General features: G+C 37.7%; 2 protein-coding genes across 2 annotated transcripts in view; one reads left to right on the top strand and one right to left on the bottom strand.

Moving 5' to 3' along the window:
- Positions 1 to 26,558, top strand: part of LOC131695335 (uncharacterized) — a 53,756-nt gene that overhangs the window by 19,481 nt on the left and 7,717 nt on the right. The gene's annotated exons all lie outside the window — the stretch shown is intronic.
- LOC131695333 (protein mothers against dpp-like) lies at positions 10,449 to 11,911 on the bottom strand. The gene has a single exon (XM_058983796.1). The coding sequence runs from the start codon at positions 11,909 to 11,911 to the stop codon at positions 10,493 to 10,495; it is 1,419 nt and encodes a 472-aa protein (XP_058839779.1). The 3' UTR covers positions 10,449 to 10,492.

Genomic DNA, 26,558 nt, shown 5'->3' with positions numbered 1-26,558 from the left:
ATGATGCTTGTGACGTCCAATGCGTCCGGAGTAAGTTGACACCGTTGGATTTATATGTTTGAATTACATAAGCATTTCGTGTTTGTGATTCGAGCAGCGAGCGTGGTCATGTCAAACGGTCGTGCAGATTATCTGAAATAGAAATGTTTTCCCTCCGAACCGGTACTTGTTGGCTGGGTTCGATCTGAATTGTATTGCTACGGCATGATTTGGTGTTCATTTTTCAGATAATTTAGATACAATTACCAAGTCTCATTTTGTTGTGGAAGTCATATGTATGTCATGAATATTATTGTTGAAACATCCTTTTTGCAACTAAAAAAGCACATGTTGACTCAATTGAACACATCTGTCGGTACAAAAACATTTGTCACACCAGATGTTTTCACGTGTATGTAGATGGTTAGCTTTTTGTTTTCCCACGGTGTTATATCATAACATAAATTACTCCGGTGCAGAGTAATGTCGGAAAACAAATGCCATTAATTTCATCCGGTGGAGAAACTTCAAAGGAGAGTAGATAGAAACAGTCTTTGTATCTAAATTACAGATTCTAATCACACAATAAAGGCTGGAAGATTAAATATTCGACGACTTAAATAAAACATTTTTAACAGTGCAATTAAAAACCATCCCTTCTTTTGTGGGTATCTGCGTACGGAATGTTATCTTTATTTTTTTGCCATTTCTTATTCAGTTATTAAAATGGCATCGAAGTAAGAGAAACAGCGTGTCAATTTCTTTTTACGAGAAGCATGAGCAGCTATCCATTCTCAATGTGCGCGTTTCGACAGTTCTATACTTTAAAATGCCAATTAAATGTAATTTTCGACAATTTACACGTTATTAAAATTTTTATGAAAAGATGTCTGAGTCAGTTTCACATAGAATCTAACAGCACACGGGGGTTAATCAGTAGTCGATTTCAGCGAACTTTATTTTTCAGCTAAATAATGGCTAGGTTTAACTGAATAGTATCTGGATCATCTCTTGCCCACAACGTATGGTATTTTACTTCATAGAGGGCGCCAACACTACCTTTTATAGGAAAGGAGATAAAATAGGGACATGCTCACTCATAGAATGTACTCAAATTCTTTCAAACATTCTATTCGGCTAAACTCAATCATTATCTCGCAAAAAAATAGATTTCGTGAGAACCATGATTCTCCACCATGTGTTGTTAGGCCCTATGCACAATTGACTTAGACATCACTTCATTAAAAATTTCATAACTTCTCTCAAGGAAGTTGGGTTGATTTGCTGTCTTTGACAATGTTGTAGACAATAAATAAAAAAATCATCTTATTTTTCCTTGCAATAATTAACTGATGCATATAGTACCAGCTATCAATGAAAATGTAAGTTAGTGGACTTTGTCCGTGTAATTTTTCAAGGAATCCCGTACAAACTTCTAACGCGTTGGTCCGGTCACTAGATTTGTCCGATTTGGCTCAAAGCTGGCAGCAACTCGTGGCGGAACTATACCCAATACATTTCCGTTATGTAATCAATGCATAACATCGTTTCGTGTAGATTCCGAATTGGAATCATGCCTTCTTTGGATTTAATACCAAATATAGCTTCGGCATTATACCAACACACTTATAATTCACGATGAAACAAATTGAATGTGAATGTACCCTACGGTATAGACGAATTTCGCGCTAAATCGTATTCAGAGTTGGCAGCACCATCTCAGATTTTAGTGAAACTTTCTGTACATGACGACTTTCTCACAAAAAGCCACTTTGCAGACTTTGTTTTTCCAAAAATGATCTGACCCTTTGAAAAGGGTCAAACTTTTTTCCCATTTTTTTTTTCAAGTGGCTAAGGTCTAAAAATGACAATCCTTCAAAAAAAAAAAGTTGTAGGAGTGATTTTCGCCAAATTAGTCAAATTTTTGAATAAAAATATTCGACTCCTACACTGAGTAAAACGATTTTAAAAATTTAATGTCGATTTATTAAAAAACCCCATCTTTGATTTGTATGAAATTTTGTTCCAAGTTATGTTCCCCATCTTCCGTCAAAAATTCAAGGAAAAAAAAAATATTTCCAATAACTTTTCCTTGTCCAAACTGTGTTGTTTTTTGCAGTGTATTTTTATTGAAAACTAAGCCAATGAAATGAGTTATCCCAGTAAAGCTCAGCCGGAAATGAACTGAAATTCTGGCTGGTTCCAGCACGTATTCCGGCTCCAGTGACACAACCGATTCAAACTAGAATCGGTTGTGTCACTGGAGCCGGAATACGAACTGGAACCAGCCAGAATTCCGGTTCATATCCGGCTGAGCTTAACTGGGATGTTCCATCAATGACCATGCGGTAGACTTGGGTGCAACGCCCAACTGCTACTTAGCAGAAGGCAAAGGAGGGATTCCATGAGAAACCGACCGACCGCAAAATATGACCATCGTCGATTCGAACGAAACTTTGCAGGTGTGTTCGCTGTATGAATCTCCATGATATTCTCTGGCAATTGGAATATTTTGATACAAGAGTAATTTTTCAAAAGGGCGTAAACGTTTCTACGTGTATGAATTTCAATTTTTTTTTGTTCGATTACTGTATTTCATACAGCAAAACTATCTGAGAACAAGTTACAGGGAATGAATATTTCTGTCCGAAAAAAATATACACTGAAAAAAATGTTGTGTCACTTTTCAAAAAAACAAAAATTTATGATAAAAATTTAAATTGCGAAAAAACCCATTTTTTAATTAATTTTTTATATTTTGTTTTTTCCTTTCTTTTATTTCGACTATGTTAGTCACATTTTCTTTTTTTTACGTTTTAACGACATTTAATTAGCTAGAGATTACTGGGTAAGGAAAGTTATGAAACTTAGAGCCATAGTACTCAAGTGAGAGCAAGGATGTGAAGTAAGCAGATCGGAAAACTAGAAGTGGCAGGGTCATTAGAACAGGCTTAATATCGTACGGGCTTAATTTTTGCCTTCTGTTAATGAGGGTCGAGCTTAGGCAGAATAACTACAATATATTTTGGTTGCTTTCATGTAACTTTAAAATGTTTCACAATATCGCCTTGATGTCAAAGAGAAAGTTGCAGGAAAGTTTACGGGCCTTTTGAAAAACCTATTATTGTTGATGAAGAAACGCGACTAACTTATGAAAAGGTCGCAATAAAACAAAATAATTGTGTTGTTAAAACAAAATATCTCGAAAACTACTACATTTTAGAAAATTTTTGTTAAGAGCATTTCGATTTAAAATGGCGTTTAGAAAACTTTTTAATTGAAAGCTTCTCCAAGATCCAACTACACTAAGAAAGTTGCTTTTACGTCTTTAAAACGATAAACATTAAATTTTTTACATTTTTTGATGGGGTAACGCGAATAACTTTTAAAAAGAGCATAATTACACGAATTAATTGTTTTTGAAGGAACAAAATTTCAAATATCTCGAAAACTATCGCATTTTAAAAGATTTTTGTTAAATGCATTTTGATTTTAAATGGTGCTTAGAATTATATTCTGTAATTGTTTGGGCCTAGGGGTGGCCCTTGGTGTAGGAAATTTGCAGCTTGCTGTTGGTGGCTGGCTATGTTTACACTTGTCCGCAGACAAATAAAACTCTTGGATGGACCACTCAAAACAAACCGTAAACAACTTATGTGGACTGTATTTAGGAAAACCACTTGCAACTGGATGTGATTTATTGGAAGGAAAAACACTTTTTGCACTTCACACTTTACTCTTTTATTTTCACTCTTCACTTGTACTTCACACTTTACTTGTTGGAATAATACTGACTGCTGCGATGCGCAGAACGCGCGTATTTATATTACAAGCCACACGTTCTAGAAACGCGTGGCTCATCCGCGATGCTTGTCGATGCCATGCCACACATCAATTGTTCTTCGTCTCCTTTCCGCATCGGGCGATTGTATATTTGGCTCATTCACGCTTGTTGAGAATGATGCATTGCCGCGCGTATCGCTGCTGTTGCTATTGTTGTTGCTACTGCTGTGTGTGAGATGATCGTGCGCGAAAGGAATATTTGGCGTTCATTCGAGAATGTTCTTGCTAGTTAAAGATGTTTCTCGATAATAATGAAATGGTGTGGACAATTTTATTTGGCAGTGATTAGCGCTGAACAGAGGCGCGAACATACTCCCCCGGGCTGGGATGGATTCCCAGAATTATTAGGATGTTCATACTTAGAAAACCGGTTGTCCTCAATCGGAAGGATTGATAGCTTCGAGCTGGGGTGTCTCAAATATGAATTTCCTATATCTCCAGCGACTACCCATCCGAAATGAGTCTCTCGAAGATCCGGAAGGTCATTAGCCATTTGGAAGAATCCCGATTTTAGCAAACGGAAGAACTTGGATACACCGATGAGTATGTCAACATGGTTGGGCGTATGGAACTGCGGATCCGCCATTTTAAAACCTGCTGGTATCGGCCAATTGGATATATCGATCTTTGTTGTGGGAATCACTTCCGTTACTTTGGAAACGACCAAGCATTCTATCTCCATGCTAAAATTGCTGATTCTGGATCGAACTTCTGCGAGGATGATGTCTTTAGCATACGTTTTTGATTCTCCTATGCCAGTAATAGGGATGCATACTGGTTTTCTTTCCAGACCTAAACGGTTCGCCATTGATTCAGAAATTAGGTTTACTGTGGAACCGTTGTCCAGCAAGGCGCGGCAAGAAATAACTCCTCCTTTGCAATCTCGCACATTGACGACGGCCGTAAGAAGCATAGGAGTTTTCTGTAACTGGGAGCGGTTGTGCGAAGATGGCTCATTACCAAATCGTTCACTGCTGATCGATTCACGTGCTATCGACGAGTTTGTTGGTTGACTCACAAAACTTCCCTGTGACGCAACATTCTGCAACGGAGTTTCATAGTGCAACATGGTATGATGTTTCTTTTTGCATTTGAAGCATGCCTTAGTGGAGTGGCATTGTATCGATCGGTGTCCAACTCGGAGGCAGTTAAAACAAATATGTTTCCTCCTCACCATTGCGAAACGCTGGCTGATCGATAAGTTTCTGAATGACGGACACTTGAAATTAAAGTGATTGCACCCACAGAAGTCACACTGAGGTCCTTGTTTTGGCTGTGTTGTAGCTGCGTAGGCTCTATGGAATGATGTCTTGGTGGTTTGTGGTACGGGATTGACATGCTGTGGCTTGATGGAAAATTCGTTGCGTTGTGGTTGGTTTTGGCATCGCTCTAGTACGTAGACACGGTTTTTCAGGAAAGGAATGGTTTCGTCATAGGTAGGCAGTTCCCCACGCTTGATTGTTGACTCCCAGTGTATCTTGGTTTCGTCATCCAGCGCTCTAGCCAGTATATAAATGAGCATCTGCTCTGAAACTCCAGTGAAATCCTGGCCAAGAAATTTGAGATTCTCCACATGGCTGACAAAAGACTCGACGAGAGTTCGTAATTCATCGTAGCTCCCCTTGGACAACTTCTTCGTGTTAATGAGACCTCCAATGTGTAGATGAACTATGCGTCTTTTATCTTCGAAGCGTTCCTCGAGCAGCTGCCATGCCCGCTCATAATTTCCATCGCTGATAGTTTTTGCGTCTATTATACCTGCAGCGTCTCCGATGAGTGATTTTTCAAGATGATACAGTTTGATGCGGTTGGATTCGTTGGATTGATCCACCACATCCCGGAACATCACTTTAAATTTTTCCCAGTGCTCATACCTGCCATCAAATGTAGGAATTGCACGAGGAAGAGACTGTTGGACTAGCAACGGTGGTTGGGTTGCTGGTGCATCCAACTGGTGCTGAGTTGTTGGTGGGGCGAAATTCTGGAGCCAGGATTCCAGAAAAATTGAAACTTCTTCATGAAGATCGACGAACTGCATGAAACACTCATCTTGTTCATCACGTTCACTTGTTGGGATTTGGGCTACGATCTCTTGGTGATGCTTAGTGAACTCGACATATGCACCTTCAACACTTTTCTGGTACACTTTTATCTGAGCTGGTGTTAGCTCTGTTTGCTCGGTTTCAGCTTTCTGCAGGATGTTTCTGATTCTGCTGATGATCCGTTGCGCCATTCCACGGTTGTGGATCAACGCATTCACAGGTTGCTCTTCGGCTTTTTCACCTTCCGATGGGGTAGCCTTCTTTGCTGGCGTTCTTTTCGTCATTTTGCACTTTTTTCACTCACTAATCACACCAGAAGTCACGGTGGCAATAGGAACGATGGACCTAATATCCGGCTCGAAGGACCAATGTTTGGGCCTAGGGGTGGCCCTTGGTGTAGGAAATTTGCAGCTTGCTGTTGGTGGCTGGCTATGTTTACACTTGTCCGCAGACAAATAAAACTCTTGGATGGACCACTCAAAACAAACCGCAAACAACTTATGTGGACTGTATTTAGGAAAACCACTTGCAACTGGATGTGATTTATTGGAAGGAAAAACACTTTTTGCACTTCACACTTTACTCTTTTATTTTCACTCTTCACTTGTACTTCACACTTTACTTGTTGGAATAATACTGACTGCTGCGATGCGCAGAACGCGCGTATTTATATTACAAGCCACACGTTCTAGAAACGCGTGGCTCATCCGCGATGCTTGTCGATGCCATACCACACATCAATTGTTCTTCGTCTCCTTTCCGCATCGGGCGATTGTATATTTGGCTCATTCACGCTTGTTGAGAATGATGCATTGCCGCGCGTATCGCTGCTGTTGCTATTGTTGTTGCTACTGCTGTGTGTGAGATGATCGTGCGCGAAAGGAATATTTGGCGTTCATTCGAGAATGTTCTTGCTAGTTAAAGATGTTTCTCGATAATAATGAAATGGTGTGGACAATTTTATTTGGCAGTGATTAGCGCTGAACAGAGGCGCGAACAGTAATAGAATTATAATTTTGTACGTCTATTAGTATGAAATTTAAAAACATGTGCGAAGTTATTGTTAGGAAATCTTTTTTACCGATTTTTTCTCCATCATGCAATCACATTCAAAATGTTTCTTTTCTCTTTATGTTTTTGGTAACAAAATATGAAAAATTTTAAAAATGGGTTTTTTCGCAATTTAAATTTTTATCATAAATTTTTGTTTTTTTTTTTTGAAAAATGATACAACATTTTTTTCAGTGTATATTTTTTTCAGACAGAAGTATTCATTCCCTGTAACTTGTTCTCAGATAGTTTTGCTGTATAAAATACAGTAATCGAACAAAAAAAATGAAATTCATACACGTAGAAACGTTTACGCCCTTTTGAAAAGTCGCTCTTGAGTCAAAATAATCTTATTACCTGTGGAAAATATTTAGTCTTGCATGACGGTGAAACGTGTAAAGTTTCTTTGGAATCTAAGATGGTCGGTCACGATTTTAAAGATTTTCGGACGGATCTTCGTGGAATTCCCCAAAGGACTCTTCACATTTCCTTTCGATCATGTCTATATGAGCCTGCCTAGTTCTAGTTTTCCGTTCTAAGTTTATAACTGATTCACTCTAGAATACCTATCCGTCTTTCAATTTCTTTGCTTTCGTTGTCTCTTAGTCTTAAATTTGCCGAAAATAACCAACAAAATCGATACAGTAGAACCTTGCGGCAATTGAAACATAGTAACATAAGCCAATGAAAGTCATAATCATCTCAGAATCCAATAAAACTCAGTTTTTGAGAAGATATTGTCTAAATTAGCAACTGAGTATATTTTTATACCAATATTCCTACACTGGTCAAGTTACGGTTGAGATATTGATCATGTAAAAAACTGTAGCAACGTGTCATGGTTTGAAAGCTTTTACTAAAAATGGTAAATCTCAGCCCCCGACCGAATTTTCACAATATTGGTTCATAAAAATTTTTGTAATAAATTCTACTTTTTAAGCAATGGTTTAATGAAAGAATATTATTGATATTTGTTTTGTTTGAATTTTCTTCAAAATCGACCAAAAAAATTTTTTTTGTCATGATTAAGAGGTTCTATCATTGTTATAAGCACTTTTTGCAAATAACTACTTTTAAATGGAATTTGATCTTTAAGGTCCACAGAAAAATAATAAAATGTTCTAAAAATAATTGGGCTTTGAAAAAGTTGCGAAAACACCTTATATGCGACAATTTCTCTCAAAAATGACCGTTTTTCATAAATCGTATTTGCGGGACTTCTAGATGATTTTTAGAAAACTGATTTGTTGTACAAACGTGCTTAAAATATGATAATCTTTCATTATAGGATTGAGCAGCATGATTTTTCGAGCATCGATTTTTTTTGGGCAGCCTAATATACATGGCGTTACGTTAGAATGTTTGGTTAGGGTACTGTTGTTGTTTAGTTTTTGTTGTGATTCTAGCTCATGATTCGTGATTTCTCATTACGTTTTTGTGCTATCTTATTGATGAGTTTACTATCGTTTTTCTGTCAGACTAGCGGGATTAAAATTCATGATTTCAGGATCTTAGTCACGATTTTTGTAACTTCTATTCACGTTATCTAGATATTTTAGTTATGAGTAGAGTGATTCATGTTCATGATTTCAGAATCTTAGTCACGATTTTAGATATTTTTGTCACGAGTTGTGTGATTTGTGCTCATGATCTCGGGATCTAAGTCACGTCTTTTGTAACTACTGTTCAGGTTATCTTAATATATTAATCATAAATAGAGTAATTCATGTTCGTAACTTCTGGATCTTAGTCATGATTTTCGTAATTTCTGTTCATGTTATCGTAACATTTTATTTTATAACTTACTTCCAACTTTGACACGAAGAGTAATATGACTAATGCTCATGATATCAGCAGTTTTATCGTGGTATTCGGAATTTCTCTTCGCCTAATTGTGATCTATTATTTTTTGGTCACTATAGGTTTTTTTTTATTCGGAATAACGTGACAATATGAACTGAATCATGAAAATGTGACTGATTCGCGATATCTTGTATTGTGAATTATATCAAGCACACTATTTGGGATTCTCGGCGCAGTTTTCGTTTTTTATCCAGAACCATGAACCTTATCAAACGATGTTCGAGGTCCTAATAGATTTTTTATATCTATTACTATGGTCGCTTGCTGCTTGGCATTTCACAAAACAGTTCATGGAATAAAAAATGATTCCATGAATAATTCTCCAAATTTTGTGAGAGTTCCCGAAAAAATGTCGTTATCATGTTGCATGTAAATGATTGTAAATGATTAGCGATGTCTTTTGAATATCACCAGCACGCAAACTAGATTGTAAATCTTGTACTAGCAATCATGAACCAGTTCACAAACACATGAATAATATTTTATTTTTTCGTGAACTCTTTCACAGAAATGAACGCGAGTTGTGACTTGTACTAGGTATCATGAGTTCACGAATACACGAATACGATTTCGTGAACTATTTCACGAGCTCGGACTTTGGATCGTGACATATCATAGGAATCATGAACCAGTTCACGAATACATGAATAATATTTGATGATTTTGTAAACTATTTCACGAGTACCACGGATATTGGATCGTACCTAATATATTAGGGATCATGAATTAGCTCACGAGAATTGAATGGATTCATGAATAAAATTTTGAATTTGGTGAAATAGTTCACGAGAACATATCCAGAATATTTTGATTTTGTGAACTAAGGCTCCTATATCTATGAAAATCATTATGAGTCAACCTTTGGTTTTATGAATAATGTTCAAGTTGTAAACTAGTTCACGTACTGAAAATCGCACTAGAAATGACTTGGCGGAAACCGCGACTGAAGTACACAAAACAAAAACAAATTGTTCTACTAAAATAAGCGTTATGTGGGCATTACTGAAGGGAAATTGAGCATAATTATAAATCACATGATTTTTGTTCATGGTCCTGTTTCCATAACGTAAAAACGTGATTGTTCCAGGATTAATGGTACTTTCTTCACGATTTTTTAAATAGTTTTTTTGTGTAGTTTGGATAAATGAGAAAGGCACAATTACACCAGTAGGTGGATTAAAACAGGTTTTTTTTTATAATGAAATGTTTATTTCTGTACTAGTAATACATTTTATTTCTTCTCCAAATTAATTTTACTTTTTCTCTAAAAGATATGATACATCAAATTTCTAACCATATTATCAACATAATTCAAATATAAAAGGTATGTTTTGAGTATACCACCACAATGATAATAATATGCTACATATCTCTCTAACAGCTCTTTTCTCCCAATAAAAGTTGATTTAAAAGAACTGAGTAATTTATATAACACAAGGGAATTCGTAATCAATAAGAGCTTTCTGAAACATTAGTAAAGAAATTGTTCTGCTTGATTTTTATAACAAGTCTTCCATCTGTAGACTTCATATGTCAGTAAAATACGAATCGATCTCAGACAAGAAATAAATTAATGAGTATAATGCTGTAGATTTGAAGGTGTATTAAACAATGTTGTAATAGGTACCATACCCCCTCATGCTAAAACCTCACTCACTGCCTTGGCCATGATCTAGCAAATTATAGCCCAGTAGGGACTCGTCCCAACCCCTTCATTACGACACCGAACTGATTGCATTGTGGGGTGAACCCATCTGAATGAGCACCTTGTCCAGCCACTGCAGCGGTCCGTGCAGATGGATCTCGATCCAGCAGGGCGTCGAAGTGACATCCTGCCGGTGATACTCCGCACCCCAGCCCTTCACAAAGCTCATCCGTATCGTACACATCTTGGTCAGCTCATACACGGCCTCGAACCCGTGATTTACCGACTGCGAAAGCAGCTGAGCAAATTCCTGATTGTTGAAGATCTTCAGCGAGCAACCGGGTGGAATTTTACACACCGTACTCGGATGGAATCCGTGGTGATGGTTGCAGTTACGGCTCTGCACGAAAATAGCTGAATCCGATAGGCATTCGGCGTACACCTCGCCACCGACGTAATAAAGATGCACTCCCTTGCCGATGTGACGGCGTGTGTTTTCGATTGTACTATTCCGGTTGACGTTACTCAGCTGCCCGAGACAGAAGCGATCCGAGTTATTGGATGGATTGGTAAAACCGTCCACGATGATGGAGGTAGCGTTGCAATGGAACACTTCGCCAACACGACAGTTCAGCTCGTAGTAGGCTATGCTGGCCCAGTATGGAGGTTCCTGATAGCTGACTGGAGCCACTTCGCCATGCATTTGATTGGTATCCATTTGATTGCTATCCGGTCCGGTGGCGTTGCTTCCATCCTCCGATGGACTATAGGCAGGCGGAGGTGTTTCTGGCAATGAACCGTAGGGGCTTTGCGGGTTCGAGTTGATTGGTCCGGGGCTAGACACCGTCGAGATGGGACTGTTTGGACTCATGTGAGAGGAAACGGGTGAGTTTGGTCCACCACTTCCAATGTGTGGGTTGTTGAAACCTGAATTGGTATAGCTCACGTTATGTGGCATGTTAGACTCGCTCATCTGATGGAATGGCAACAACGAATGGCCGGGTGCAAATTCGGAGTGACGAGGGACCAGTACCGGAGGTAGAATCGGACTTTCAACTCGCTTGTAATGGTATGGGTTAATACAAACTTCTTTCTGCTTGGCGGTGAATGGAAACTGGCACGATTCGATCGGCTTTAGCTCGTGGTGACTCTGCAGATCCGGCCAACGCCACACCCGACAGTAGATGACGTGTGGAAGACCTTTGCGATGGGAAACCTGCAATCGTCCGTCCAGTGATCTTGGAATTGTAACACACTTGGACGGCTGACCGGGACAGGACAGGGCACGTTCCAGATCCTCGATGGCACCTTTCTGCTTTTTGAGTTTCTTCACCAAACTGTCGACGGCTTTCTCGGCCCATTTCTCCTCCTCGTCACCCTGCTTCCAGCCGAGTAGTTTCTTCACCGCCGGACTGGTGAACGAGAAAAAACTGTTCAAGGTAGCCAGCGTACTGCTACTGCTCGAAGATTCCACATCGTCTGTATCCATGCTAGCATCTACTGATGTTCCGTCTTTAAATCAATTTTGTGAAACTGATCTTTTGAACACAATATTCACTTTCAATGTATTTCTCACTAGTTTAGTTTGACATTATTAAGTGAAAGCGCTTTCTCGTCTTCATTTCGTCGCACCGCGACCGATACTAAATAACGAATTAGAACGCGTTGTAGTGGAACCTTCCGAAATACTGAAATTGTTTGCATTTCAAAAATGTTGACCGAGAGATGGAGATCCGTTGGAAATAACGGGTAAGTGTGAGCGAGATGGCATTTGACATTAGCAAAGAGCACCTGTAAGCACAGATGGATTCGCCCTAGCGTCAGTATGTCTGGAATTTTTTTTTTGGGAATGCCCAATTAGAAGCAATACAAGCTAAGGTGACGAAATTTTTCTACCTCGAAATACAAATAACGCATCACGTATAAGTCTCACTGAACTTCCCATAAAGGTTAGTTTGGGGCGTATCACAAAAAACCAGTTAGCTTCGCTTACCTGTAACAATAGCCAATTGAAAAGGAATATAATATAAGGATAAAACATAATATTTGGTAAATGCTATAGAATGCCTGATTCCTTAGTTACCTGCCAAACTTGACAATAAAGACGTAAATGTTTTGGGGCGTTTTCGTTTTTGAATACACTAAGTAGTAGTTAGGCAAATACTTCAAGCAAAAAAAATATTTTTTCCCAATCAGTTCCAACCAACCAATCCCCTGAGCATGTTTGTATTAGAAATAGATCTCTAAGGGCAAGACGGAGTAAGAACAAGCAACAGATTAAGATATAAATGATCAGGCTTTCAGGAAAAATGGAATTTCCAAATCTGTTGACACGATTCAGTTCTATAGCTCATAAACTCTCACTAGGTCTGAATTGAACCAGTTCTTCCTATTTTTTCTGAAATAACTTGTATTCATATAGAGTGAGAGATAACATTTCGCAGAAGATCAGTTAGAATACTGCCTAGATTCCTTCAAGTTCTTCTCAAATCATCATGGAAGTCAGTAGCGGCGCTATGCTTTTTGCCGCTCGGGGCAAAAAGTTAAATTTGCCGCCTCTTACTTATTTCTGACTAACCAAACTATCTCATCAATACAGTTTTCCGCGCATGTTGATGAAAATTGTTACAAAATAGTTAACAACAAGGATTACTTTGCAATATATCTAGTTTTTTTTTACACTGAATGTATTCGTTTTATAAAAACTAGTTAAACAAAAACGAGATTTGCTCGAAACATTACTTGATGCTAGGATTCTTTGAAACTTGGTAGCGTCGCACAGAGGAGTAACTAGAACAAATTCTTGGCCAATAACCAAAATATTTTTTTTTTCGATTTTTAAATTAGTTATATTTTTTTTACATACCTAAAAGCATACTGCATAATGTGGCAAAATAAAGAGTATGTCAAAAATTGTTAAAGAATTTTTGCATGGATGCAAAATAGTGATATTTTAAGGGGTTTTTAATCATTTTTACATTTCTTACAAAAGAAATGTATAGGATTCGCTCAAACTTTGACAACTTTTTCCGAGGCCCGGAGGGCCGAGTCTCATATACCAATCGACTCAGCTCGACAAATTGAGACAATGTCTGTATGTGTGTGTGTGTGTGTGTGTATGTGTGTATGTACATGTACAAAATGTCATGTAATTATCTCAGCAATGGCTGCACCGATCTTAATGAAATTAGTTTCAAATGAAAGGCCTAACGTTGCCATTTGACACTATTATTTTTGATTTTCGATATGTTGTTTACTTTTTGAGATATGGGCGATTTTGTCAAAACACAGTAGGTTTTTTGCAAATAACTTTCGAACAATACAATATTGTCCAACAAACTGCACACAAATAGAAAGCTTGTAAAAATACCTTTCTAACAAGCTATAGATTGTCTAAATCCGGGCACGAGCGGCGGAGATATTAGACATTTTGTATTTTTAGTCCTCGCTTACCAATTTCCACTAACTAAAAACGAGATTGTTTCATACAGAGTATTGCTTTACTGGTGTTTTAGAGGCAAAACTAAACCGATTTTGAATATCGGGGTATGAAAACACATCTACGTGATTCAAGGAATTCGATGTTGAGAACATTTTGTGAATTACCTTTATAATAAATGAACTATTTCTCAAAAATTAATATATAAGTTCACTTCAAAGACAAAATAATGCGTAATAAAGAAACAGTGAGTTCCAGTATTTATTCCTTGGATTAGGCATTGCGTTCAATCATGAGGTAAATGTTGGATGGTATATCAATACACAGATCAACAAGTAATTCACCTAGTAGTGAAATAAAAGATTTCTAATATAGTTATACTTGTGGCGTCACCGAAAGCAACTGTATGTTTGAAGCCCAAAAATCTAGCGAAAATTTAGCTCTTTTGCAAGATTTAGATTATACTGGTTATGGAGCAAAAATTACTACTTACATTATTTATGATAAGAATGTAATAATCAATATATCATAATAATATACCTATAAAAATAATGTCACTGCATTAACCATCATTTGCCATTCCTCACACGCCCCCCCCATCTCTCTCTCTCTCTCTCTCGCTTTCTCTCTGTCTCTCTTCTATCGCATCTATCTAGCTATTTCTGTTTGCATTTCTAAGTTGTGTGATAAGATCTTCTGCCAATCTGAAATATTTATTAATTGTAATTGCGAAGGTTTGAGAAAACAAAACTATTTTTGTCTGCTGCTACATCAACTCAACTTTAATTCAATTGTATTCAAAGCCTGTATCTACACAATAATTCGACATAGATTTTTCATTAGGGCTTAAATCGCAAATGTAAACAAACTGCGTTTTCGCTATTCCGACATTATGCAACAAAAATACTACAAGATTGAGGTGAAAATTAGTTAAAATGGTTTTTAGTTCGATGTATAATTAAAGAAAACAAAACGGCGAAACATGCATTTTCTTCGAGATTTCGACTTAGGCCCTTCTTCTCATATGGAATATAAAGGCCAAACTTACATTTTTAGACAGAAGCGGGCGTACGGTTATTATTCACAAATAAAAGAATAAACGGCGGTTCTGTTATATAAATGATAAGCAATATCTACTATGATCATGTCTACTCGATAGTTGTTGCACATAAACATTCGAATATTTCGATATTTTCATGAAATTTGAAGAAAAGATTCACGCGCCCTTTCTTTTACATTGGGTTTCTATGCGCCCATTTACTGAGCCCTATTAAAAAGTATACTGTCAAGCTCGCCCATTTACCCAGCCCTACCCAGCAAGACAGAGTCAGTTTAGCCCATTTACCGCGCCCTTCTGAAAATTATGTACACGGTTTTGCCCTTCCGCAAATGGTGGTTGCTCAAGGGCGCAATCACGACTGGGATGCAAATTGGGCGTAAGCATTTTTTTAGTTTCTACCCACTAAAAGCACATAGGAATTAAATTCTTTGTTATATTGTCATAAGGTTTAACGAAAAATGCTTCCGGAAAAACACGGTCATAAAGTAATTTATACCTACAATAAAAACTACATTTAGAAAACCTTCGCCGAATACTGAAACTGATTTTTCTCCATTTGAGTACATTACGACTTAGGCCCTAATGAAAGATCTGTGTCGAATTAAGGAAATTCATGGCTATATCAAAAAAATATTTGGCTTAACTGGGTAATATGAAAGTTTGACGATGGAAATTTTCAAAAGAGACATTCCACGTGCGATATTTAAACTATTCGTATCTCTATTGAATTTTGAATTAAATATATGCTCAAAGACTGAAAGCTGAAGCCAGGATTTTGCAGACAAAATACATGAGAGGAAGAGGTTCTAGAGACGACAATGTGAACCTCCCACCCGAGTTCGGATTGACGGTGACGAAATCGAGATGATCGACGAATTCATGTATTTGGGCTCACTGGTAACCGACGACAATGATAACAGCAGAGAAATTCAGAGACGGATCATAGCGGGAAATCGTACCTACTTTGGACTCCAGAGGACGCTTCGGTCGAACAAAATTCGCCGCCGCACGAAGTTGATTATCTTCAAGACGCTGATTAGATCGGTGGTCCTCTACGGCCACGAGACCTGGACTATGCTCGTGGAGGACCTACGCGCCCTTGGAGTTTTCGAACGAAAAGTGTTGCGTACCATCTATGGTGGCGGGCAGATGGAAGACGGAACGTGGCGCAGGCGAATGAACCATGAGTTGTATCAGCTGCACATTCGTTGTATTGGTACGAACTTTCATGAAAAATAACGGATCAAAGACCAAAAATATCCACAAATTAGATCCAGGAAAAGAAGTCCCCAAAGTACCCACTCTCGATGGGGGATGCAACTACAATGTGTTTTCTAACTTATCGTCGTCCATATTTGGATATACTGAGTAGTTTGAACCATTTCTTTTTCACTATATTGGTCTGTATAGGACTTATTTATCCATATTTCCTGCACGAGAATTCCGAACGAAACAATACAACCGCGGCTTTTATGCAATCGATCGGGATGCAACTACAATGTGTCTTCTAACTTATCGTCGTCCATATTTGGATATACTGAGTAGTTTGAACCATTTCTTTTTCACTATATTGGTCTGTATAGGACTTATTTATCCATATTTCCTGCACGAGAATTCCGAACGAAACAATACAACCGCGGCTTTTATGCAATCGACATAGCCTAGACATTTCACACTATTTACTTCAATGCAAATAAAAACTTTGAAATATCTACCTGTCTCATTCACGAATCGCATTCTCCCTCTGTCGTTCTCTATTCAAGGGGCTTGAAAGCACATGTGACCTTGTCTCGATTTACTATATTCAATTGCGCGTTAAAATACTGGACCAGTAAATTCTGTTCTGCACATAAATCTTTTTTCGGGAATATGTGACCAAAAAGTAAACTTTGAATTCGTCAAGTAAAGAAGCATGAAAACAAAAAGAATAAAACCAAAAAAAGATGGAAGCCCTAGAAAGTCCATTGCATATTTATTAGCCTTTTCTCAGAAGATGGGATTTTCAAAAACATTTCAAAACTTTCTGATGCAATGGTTTTCAAATTCGTACAATCCGGTTTATTCATTTTCTTTATTCAAAAATGTGTTTGGCTTCAAATATATGACCATTTCATTTTAATTAATTATTTCATTCCGCATCTTTTTATTCGTTTTGTTCATCTGCGTTCATTTTACTTATTTTATTCGTTTCATTCTTTGGATTCACTCTGATCAGTTTATTCTTTTTGTGCATTTTACTCATATCATTCATTGTTTTCATTGTATGCATTTTATTAATTTTTTCCAGTTTATTCATTTTGTTCATTTTCTTCATTTTAATAATCTGACTACTTTTTCAGTTTTAATCATTTCATCCAAATAATTTATTTGATTCAATTTATTTCTTTATATTATTATATAACCTTTTACTGTTGTTCAATTTTTCATTTTAATCAATGCATTTAATTCTGCTCATTTTCATCTATTTATTCATTTTATCACTTCAGCTCATTTTGTTTATTTGATTCGTTTGTTTTATTTATGCATTTCATTTATTTTTTACTTTATTCATTTTGTTCATTCAATTCATTTGATCCATTTCATTAATTTGATTCATTGTATTCACTGGATGAATTAAATCAATTTGATTCATTTAATTCATTTCATTCATGTGATTCATGTGATTCATTTGATTCATTTGATTCATTTGATTCATTTGATTCATTTGATTTATTTGATTGATTTAATTCATTTGATTCATTGGATTCATTTGATTTATTTGATTCATTTGATTCATTTGATTCATTTGATTCATTTGATTCATTTGATTCATTTGATTCATTTGATTCATTTGATTCATTTGATTCATTTGATTCATTTGATTCATTTGATTCATTTGATTCATTTGATTCATTTGATTCATTTGATTCATTTGATTCATTTGATTCATTTGATTCATTTGATTTATTTGATTGATTTAATTCATTTGATTCATTGGATTCATTTGATTTATTTGATTCATTTGATTCATTTGATTCATTTGATTCATTTGATTCATTTGATTCATTTGATTCATTTGATTCATTTGATTCATTTGATTCATTTGATTCATTTGATTCATTTGATTCATTTGATTCATTTGATTCATTTGATTCATTTGATTCATTTGATTCATTTGATTCATTTGATTTATTTGATTCATTTGATTCCTTTGGTTCATTTGATTCATTTGATTCATTTGATTCATTTGATTCATTTGATTCATTTGATTCATTTGATTCATTTGATTCATTTGATTCATTTGATTCATTTGATTCATTTGATTCATTTGATTCATTTGAATCATTTGAATCATTTGAATCATTTGAATCATTTGAATCATTTGATTCATTTGATTCATTTGATTCATTTGATTCATTTGATTCATTTGATTCATTTGATTCATTTGATTCATTTGATTCATTTGATTCATTTGATTCATTTGATTCATTTGATTCATTTGATTCATTTGATTCATTTGATTCATTTGATTCATTTGATTCATTTGATTCATTTGATTCATTTGATTCATTTGATTCATTTGATTCATTTGATTTATTTGATTGATTTAATTCATTTGATTCATTGGATTCATTTGATTTATTTGATTCATTTGATTCAATTGATTCAATTGATTCATTTGATTCATTTGAATCATTTGAATCATTTGAATCATTTGAATCATTTGATTCATTTGATTCATTTGATTCATTTGATTCATTTGATTCATTTGATTCATTTGATTCATTTGATTCATTTGATTCATTTGATTTATCTGATTCATTTTATTCGTATCTTTAATTTTATGCATTTCATGTTCAGTCATTCGTTTTATTTCAATCAATTTGTTAGTATGAGTCAATTTATTCTATTAATCTTATAACTATTTCTAAATATAATCTTAATTTTTATGTAATAACCTAATCTAATTTGATTCGTGTATTTGGATCAAAATTATAATGATTTCCATTAATTTTTCTACTCATTTTATAAATTTAAAAACCTATTGTTTCATTTTTTGCTTTACTTTTTTATTTCGGTCGTTTTGTTGATTTCTATAATTTATTTAGTTTATTCGAGATTTTATTCGTGCAAGACTAGAAACTGTTTTCATCCCACCTCTAATTGGGTGCCTACTTTTCGTGAGCTCTGCAAACTAATCCAATGGTGAAATGTGTAAGAAATGTCTCATCTCACTGCTAGGTGGATTAAATAGGTTTTTGTTATGTATCCAGCAAAATCGCTTTCATATGATGATGACTGTGTTAAATAAGACAATATTATAACAAACATAGTTGAACATAACTATTTGTATAACCTCAGCTTAAAAATAACTGAAAAAAACAGTGTTGCTGTATATTGGACCAGCTTGAAAAAAACCCATTTTTTAACATTTTATTCCAAATTTGAATGTGAAAAAAGTTACATGATACGGCACGATCCGGCAATGTTGCTGAAACAATATTACAAAACAAGATTCTGGCTATCTAAAAACATTAAATCTCTTCCGATCTTGTCCGATCCACAAATTCCAAGCGATTTGAAAATATTGATATTTATACTAATTTGAGGTACGCCGAAATGCTGTATGGCCAAATACTATGTTTGGCAAAATGTATCTCTATGAATATGTGCACAGGCATCCCTTTTCTTCTTGCTTTTCCACTGACCAATTGCTCATGCAACGGGAAAACAAATGTATTCACAAGGATCACCTCAAAAATACTAGTATTCGGAAGGATATAGAAAATTTAGCCCTGCACTGGTAGGTGAATATATGCCAAATTCTCCCAAAAACTAGTTATTGTCTATTTTTAGTTCATATTAAGGTAAAATAACAGCAATAGCCGCAATAAATAGTTTTGGCCAGGATTCGACCCCTGTTGCTCCTCTGTGCGTCGCTATGAATTTCATTTTTGGCAGATTTTTCATAAACATATAATCTTGCCATTTTCTCGATAAAACGTATATTGCACCTAAAAATAATTTATTGGATTTTTTTTATTGAAAAAGAAATGGATATATAGTATAAAAGCCCGGACCAAATTAAAAGGGCGGAATTCCTTTTGATTTTTATCGATTTGGAATCAATAGAATAAAACACATTCAAACATGACCAAGAAGCCTCGCATCAGCGCACAGGAGGAGGAGTAATTGGGGTCGAATCCTGGCCAAAATTATTTGCTGCTGAAATTGTTGTTATTATGCCTTAATATGAACTAAAAATAGACAATTACTAGTTTTTGGAACAATTTGGCATCTACCCACCTACCAGTGCAGAGGCCAATTTTCTATATCCTTTCAAATACTAGTAATTTCTAGGTGATCTTTGTGAATACATTTATTTTTCCAGTTGCATAAGCATTTGATCAGTGGGTAAGGGAGAAGAAAAGGGACGCCTGTGCATATTTTCATAGATATACATGTTGGCAAACATAATATTTGGCCCTACAGCATTTCGGTGTACCTCAAATTAGCAAAAATTTCAATATTTTCAAATCGCTTGGGATTGGTGGATCGGACAAGATCGGAAGAGTTCGAATATTTTTTGTATAGCTGAAATCTTGTATTGTAATACTGCTTCAGCAAGTTTGCCGGATCTAGCCGTATAATGTAACTTTTTTATAATTCAAATTTGGAATAAAATGTTAAAACAAGGTATTTTTTAAAGTTGGTGCAATACACAGCAAGTTTACTTTTTTTATTTAGTTTTAAGCTGAAGTTAAACAAACGGTTGTGTTGAACTACGTTTGTCATAATATTATCTTATTTAATACAGTCATCATCACTAGAAAGCGATTTTGCTGAATATAGAACGAAAACGATTAAAATATCCCTTAATATATCACCATTGGGCATACATGCAAAAATTCTTTCACAATTTTTGATATACTCCTAATTTTGCCACGTTATACAGTAGGTTCTTAGGTATGTCAAAAAATATAACGAAACAAAAAAATCGAAAAAAAAAAATATTTTGGTTTTTGGCCAAGAATTTGTTCTAGTTACTCCTCTGTGCGACGGTTCTCTCGCTCGATTTTGGGCACTTCAGTGTTGTCCACGTAAAATTGGTGGATGAGATTAGCGGTAGGGTTTTGCTGGATTTGGGGAGGGATTTGGGATATGCTCTGTTGTATTAGTTTCAAACAGGAGCAATCTGCGGGAGGGATATCGGATTGGGGTTATTTTGACGGATAAACGACTTGTAAAACGGCATAGAGTCTATCTCTGTCAAATGTCTGTTTATCAGCAGTGATTTGCATTTCAAAGCTGGTAAGTGCAGTTTTAATCCACCTTGTGCAAAATTTCGTGATAGCTGTTGGATAGGTACACGGGCTGGAATGCCATGCCAGAGAAAGTTTCCCATCGTTGTGGTCAGTTTTGCGGTATGCATGTTGGACGGCGGGAGGATAGAGGCAAGGTACCAGATTTTGGCCGTCGCAAAAGTATTCAATAGCGTCACTTTTTGTAGAACGGTTAGCGATCGCATCGAGTGTAGCCATATCAACCGACTAAATTTTCCCAGTATCTCATCCCAATTCTGCTTGCACATTAAGCGAATAGAATTGCTAAAGATTATACCCAAAAATTTTACAGTCTTTTCCATGCGCAGCCATGGTACGTTGAGAGGATTTCCATTGATGAAACCACTATCGAATGCTGTTGTTTTACTCAGATTTAGTTTCGCTCCCGAAACACGAGAGAAACGGATAAACAGTTCGTGCATTGCCATGATTCTGGGTACGGTTGTTGCTATCACACTTATATCATCGGCGTATGCAACGACGAGATCATTGTCGCATTCTTGCTCGATCTTCGTTAGGAGTGGTTGTAAGTAGATGCTAAACAGACAGTTTGAAATCGGACTCCCTTGCGGTACCGATCGTTGTATGGGAAAGGCGGCGGAAAGATGCCCGTTAATGAGTAAGCGAGACGACGACATCTCGGCGAGTCGAGAGAGTAAAGAGACTAACCAGCGGTTGAATCCCAGCGAGCACATGTTGCCGAACAGGAATCTTTGGTCGACACGATCGAAAGCATGGTCCAGATCGAATGATATCAGCTTGGCTCTCTGTTTACGGTGGATTAGTTGAGCAATTCTATCTTTTAGCAATAGGGTGGCCTAAAATATGTTGCGTTCGTTTTTTTTTTTTTTTTCCTTCGACTTTATTTGGTTGGCTCGGGAGCCTTTCGGTGTTAATGAGCCGGAGTATCATTACAATATATTATGAAATATAAGAAATAATATAGTTGCTGGTCTGTGGGTCATGACGTGTATCTAGGTGGCGCGTCCGCTTATCGAATCGTCCGCTTTTCTTCCTGGCAGGTGTGGCAGCAACCGGTGGTCCATTACGCTGATTGGTGGTCCTTGGGATGGATCGCTCGTTGGGTGGTATGGCGCAACTCCCTCGTGCGCGCCGACGTCGAATCTCGTGACGGATGGTGTATCTGCAACAAGGAAATCCCAGTTCTCGTTACAGTCAAAATGTCTGTAACGAGAACTGGGGAGAAGGGGTACTTGATGTAGATATCTGCTGATGAATTGTGATGCATTGCTAAGTATAACTAGTATAAGAAAAACAAAACATTATAGATTCACATTAATCGACTTGAGGAAGAGATATATGGGTAAAAGGGTTTGGGGGTCTCGAGTTGCCAGGGCGTCCCGAATTGGCATATCGGGCGGCCTTCCTTGCGCTTGTAGAACTCTATTGAGTTTTTCTCTGGCTTCACGATGGTCGGAGCCAGGCTCTGAGCACGACCAGACGATATGGTCAATATCTTGGTAGCCTTTACCACAATCACAAAGGGCGCTCTCGGCAAGTCCTATACGTGAGTGGTGAGTATTACTATTGTAGTGATTTGACATTAGTCTTGACGCGAAACGAATAAAGTCTCTTGGTAGATCGAAACTTTTAAACCAAGGTTTAGTTGAAACCTTTGGGACAATAGAATACAACCACCGCCCTTTATCGCCCATTGTCCATCTCGTTTGCCAGGCAGCAAGGGCCTTTTGCCGAGGGAAGTTGAGGTATTCGCTGTACGTGATAGGCCTTTCGAGGACATTGCCTTCGGTTGCACCTTTTTTGGCGAGTTCGTCTGCTTTTTCATTGCCCTGTATTGAGCAATGGGCCGGGACCCACACAAATGTCACGTGGAATGACTGGTCGACCAAAGCACGAAGACTCCTTCGTATTTCCAACAGAAAATGCGAAGGGTACTTGGTCGGTTTCATTGATTGGAGAGCTTCAATAGAGCTGAGGCTGTCCGAAAAAATAAAGTATTTGGCAGAAGGCAGAACCTCTACTAGGCCAAGAGCACAATGTATTGCTGCCAGCTCTGCAACATACACACTACATGGCTCTTCCAATTTGCGAAAAACACTATGATTCACGTTGAATACTCCGAAACCTGTTGATCCATCAATACTTGATCCATCGGTGAAGAATTGTTTGTCTTGATCGATATGATTATAGTTAGCCGAAAAAATAGCTGGTATAATCGACGGTCGCAGGTGATCAGGGATACCTTGTGTGAAATGTTTCATGGTTAGATCAAAAGTAATCTGTGGGTTGTTAAAATGCAGTGGGATATTTTCAGCAGGATTTATTTTTGATGGACTAGGTAGCGTTAAGTAGTCGTAATAAGGGAACATGCGCTTTGTATGCACTTCTAAACTGTGCAGCGCTTCGAAATTGTTGATTACGAGCGGATTCATTACTTCACTGCGTATCAGAAGTCGAAGTGAGAGCTCATAGAACCGTTCGGCAAGAGGTAGCACTCCAGCTATTACCTCAAGGCTCATCGTATGAGTAGAATGCATGCAGCCCAAAGCTACACGTAAACACCGATACTGAATTCTTTCTAACTGAAGGATGTGTGTTTTGGCAGCGGATCTGAAACAAAAGCTTCCGTACTCAATCACCGATAAGATAGTTGTTTTATACAATCTGATCAAATCGAGAGGATGAGCACCCCACCAAGTTCCAGTAATCGAGCGAAGAAAATTTACTCGCTGCTGGCACTTTTGTTTCAGGTAACCAATATGTTTACCCCATGTGCCTTTGGAATCGAAAAAGATCCCTAGGTATTTGAAAAACATCGAATGGGTAATTGGTTTGCCATCTAGCAGAAGCTGGAATTTAGCGGGATCGCGTTTTTTCGAGAAAATAACCATCTCTGTCTTTTCCACCGAAAATTCAATGCCCAGGTCGTTAGCCCAGACAGATAAATTGTCTAGGGTGTCTTGCAGAGGCTTTTGCATATCTTTGCCGTTCGTGCCTACTACCGACACTACGCCATCGTCTGCAAGCTGCCTCAATGTGCAATTACATGTCAGGCAATCATCAATACTGCTGACATAAATATTGTACAGAAGTGGGCTAAGGCATGAACCCTGGGGGAGACCCGAGTAGCTAAATCTCAACGTCGACGAAGAACCGTGCGCAAAACTCATGTGTTTTTCACGTAGCAAGTTGGTTAAGAAATTGTTCAGCTTGGGTGAAAGACCACTACGGTGAAGTTTCTCTGACAGGACATCGATGGAAACTGAATCAAACGCTCCTTTAATGTCCAGAAAAACCGAGGTCATCTGTTGACGTTTGGCGAAAGCGATGTCCACCTCCGTTGTGAGCAGCGCTAGACAGTCGTTTGTTCCTTTGCCTCGGCGAAAACCGAACTGTGTTTCTGAGAGCAACTGGTTTGCTTCGGCCCAGTTATCAAGATGACGAAGGATCATTTTCTCGAGCAACTTTCGTATGCAGGACAACATAGAAATTGGTCGATACGAATGATGGTCTGAAGCTGGTTTACCAGGCTTCTGGATAGCGACGACTTTAACTTGTCTCCACTCGCGCGGAACAATGTTTTGTTCGAGGAAACAGTTGAATAAATTCAACAAGCGTTTCTTAGCCGAGTCAGGCAAGTTTTTGAGCAGGGCAAACTTGATGTTATCCGGCCCCGGGGCATTATTGTTACACGATAGTAGAGCTATTGAAAAGTCCACCATCGAGAAAGAAAGCTCGGTGTGATTTGAAGTATCTCGGGAGAATTCTTGTGCGGGGACCGAATCTGGACATACCTTTTTAGCAAAGTCAAAGATCCAGCGGTCTGAATATCCAACATCCTCATTTGTCGTTGACCGATTACGCATGTTTCTGGCTGTCTTCCAAAGAGTACTCATTGAAGTCTCTTTTGATAAGCCTTCCACAAAATGACGCCAAAAACCTCTCTTTTTTGCTTTAATAAGGTTTTTCAGCCTACGCTCAAGTGAGGTATATTCGGCACGAAGCTCTTGCTTGCCTTCTCGACGCCATTTGTAGTATGCATTAGATTTTTTTTCATACAATTCCGAGCATTCTTTGTCCCACCATCGGTTTGGGGGGCGTGTATGAAAGGTGTTTTCACGGAAGTGCTTAGTTTGAGCTTTAACTGCACTGTCGTAAAATAGGCTGACGAGGAAGTTATATTCGTCCAATGGTGACATAACTGCAGTAGACTCAATTGTCCTTGCTACCGATTCCGCATATTTCTTCCAGTCAATATTACGTGTAAGGTCATACGAAATACCTACTGGCTCCGCTGGATTGGGTCCATTGGAAATATAAATAGCGATCGGCAAATGGTCGCTGCCGTGAGGGTCTTGAATAACTTTCCAAGTACAATCAAGCGACAGTGAGTTCGAGCATAGAGAGAGGTCCAACCTACTTGCTCGAGCTGGAGGGGCTGGGACTCTTGTGGCTTCCTTAGTATTCAGGATGGCCATGCTGAACTCATCACAAAGGTCAGAGATGAGAGGGGCACGATTATCATCGTAAGACTCCCCCCAAGCGAGACCATGTGAATTGAAGTCCCCTAAGATTAAGCGGGGCGCAGGGAGAGCTTCAGTTATAGCTTTGAGCTGCTGGAAGTTTATCGGGGCTCTAGGTGGGATATAAACTGATGCAACGCATAGGTCTCTTCCGTTGATCTGTATTTGACAGGCCACCACTTCAATACCTGTGAAGGCAGGAGGGTTGACTCTATAAAAGGAGTAACATTTTCGTATTCCCAAAAGTACTCCTCCATGATGATCGTCCCTATCTAGTCTAATAATATTGAAGTCACGAAAGTTTAAAGTATAATCGGGCCGAAGCCATGTTTCAGAAATTGCAAAAATGTCACAATGTGTGTGGTGCAGAAGTTGCTTGAATGTGTCTAATTTTGGGATGAGGCTTCTACTGTTCCATTGTATTATGACGGTATTCTTAATACTGTTCGACGTATTAGCCATCGAAACTGATTAGTGAAGACAGGAGGGGCCATTTAGCGACTAGTTGCTTAGCAAAATCACTAATAGTTGGAAGCCAGGCAGAAATAATACTCTTGAATTGCGTCGGAATATCAAAAACATTGAAAATCCATTCTACAATTGTTTTGAAGGAGATGAGACCTGTGTCAGTCTTTTTCTCCTGCTGTGGTCGAGCGCTGCGATTTTTATTTTCAGTTGGAAGACTCGGAAAGTCCTTGCCTTGAATTTGGAAACCAGGGGCTGCTAGTTTATTTGTCGATGGCTTTTTTGAGGTAGATGACTTGGCCGGTGTCCGCCCTTTTTTGCGTGGGAGCTTCTGGGAGAAGGCA

The sequence above is a fragment of the Topomyia yanbarensis genome, unplaced genomic scaffold (genome assembly GCF_030247195.1).
Source record: "Topomyia yanbarensis strain Yona2022 unplaced genomic scaffold, ASM3024719v1 HiC_scaffold_37, whole genome shotgun sequence".
Classification (NCBI taxonomy): domain Eukaryota; kingdom Metazoa; phylum Arthropoda; class Insecta; order Diptera; family Culicidae; genus Topomyia; species Topomyia yanbarensis.
Note: the sequence above shows the minus strand (reverse complement) of the source record. Positions and strands in the feature narration are given on the sequence as shown.

What these genes read in the sequence shown, in the direction of transcription:
- LOC131695333 (XM_058983796.1), bottom strand. Translation starts at nt 11,911, where the DNA reads ATGGATACAGACGATGTGGAATCTTCGAGCAGTAGCAGTACGCTGGCT.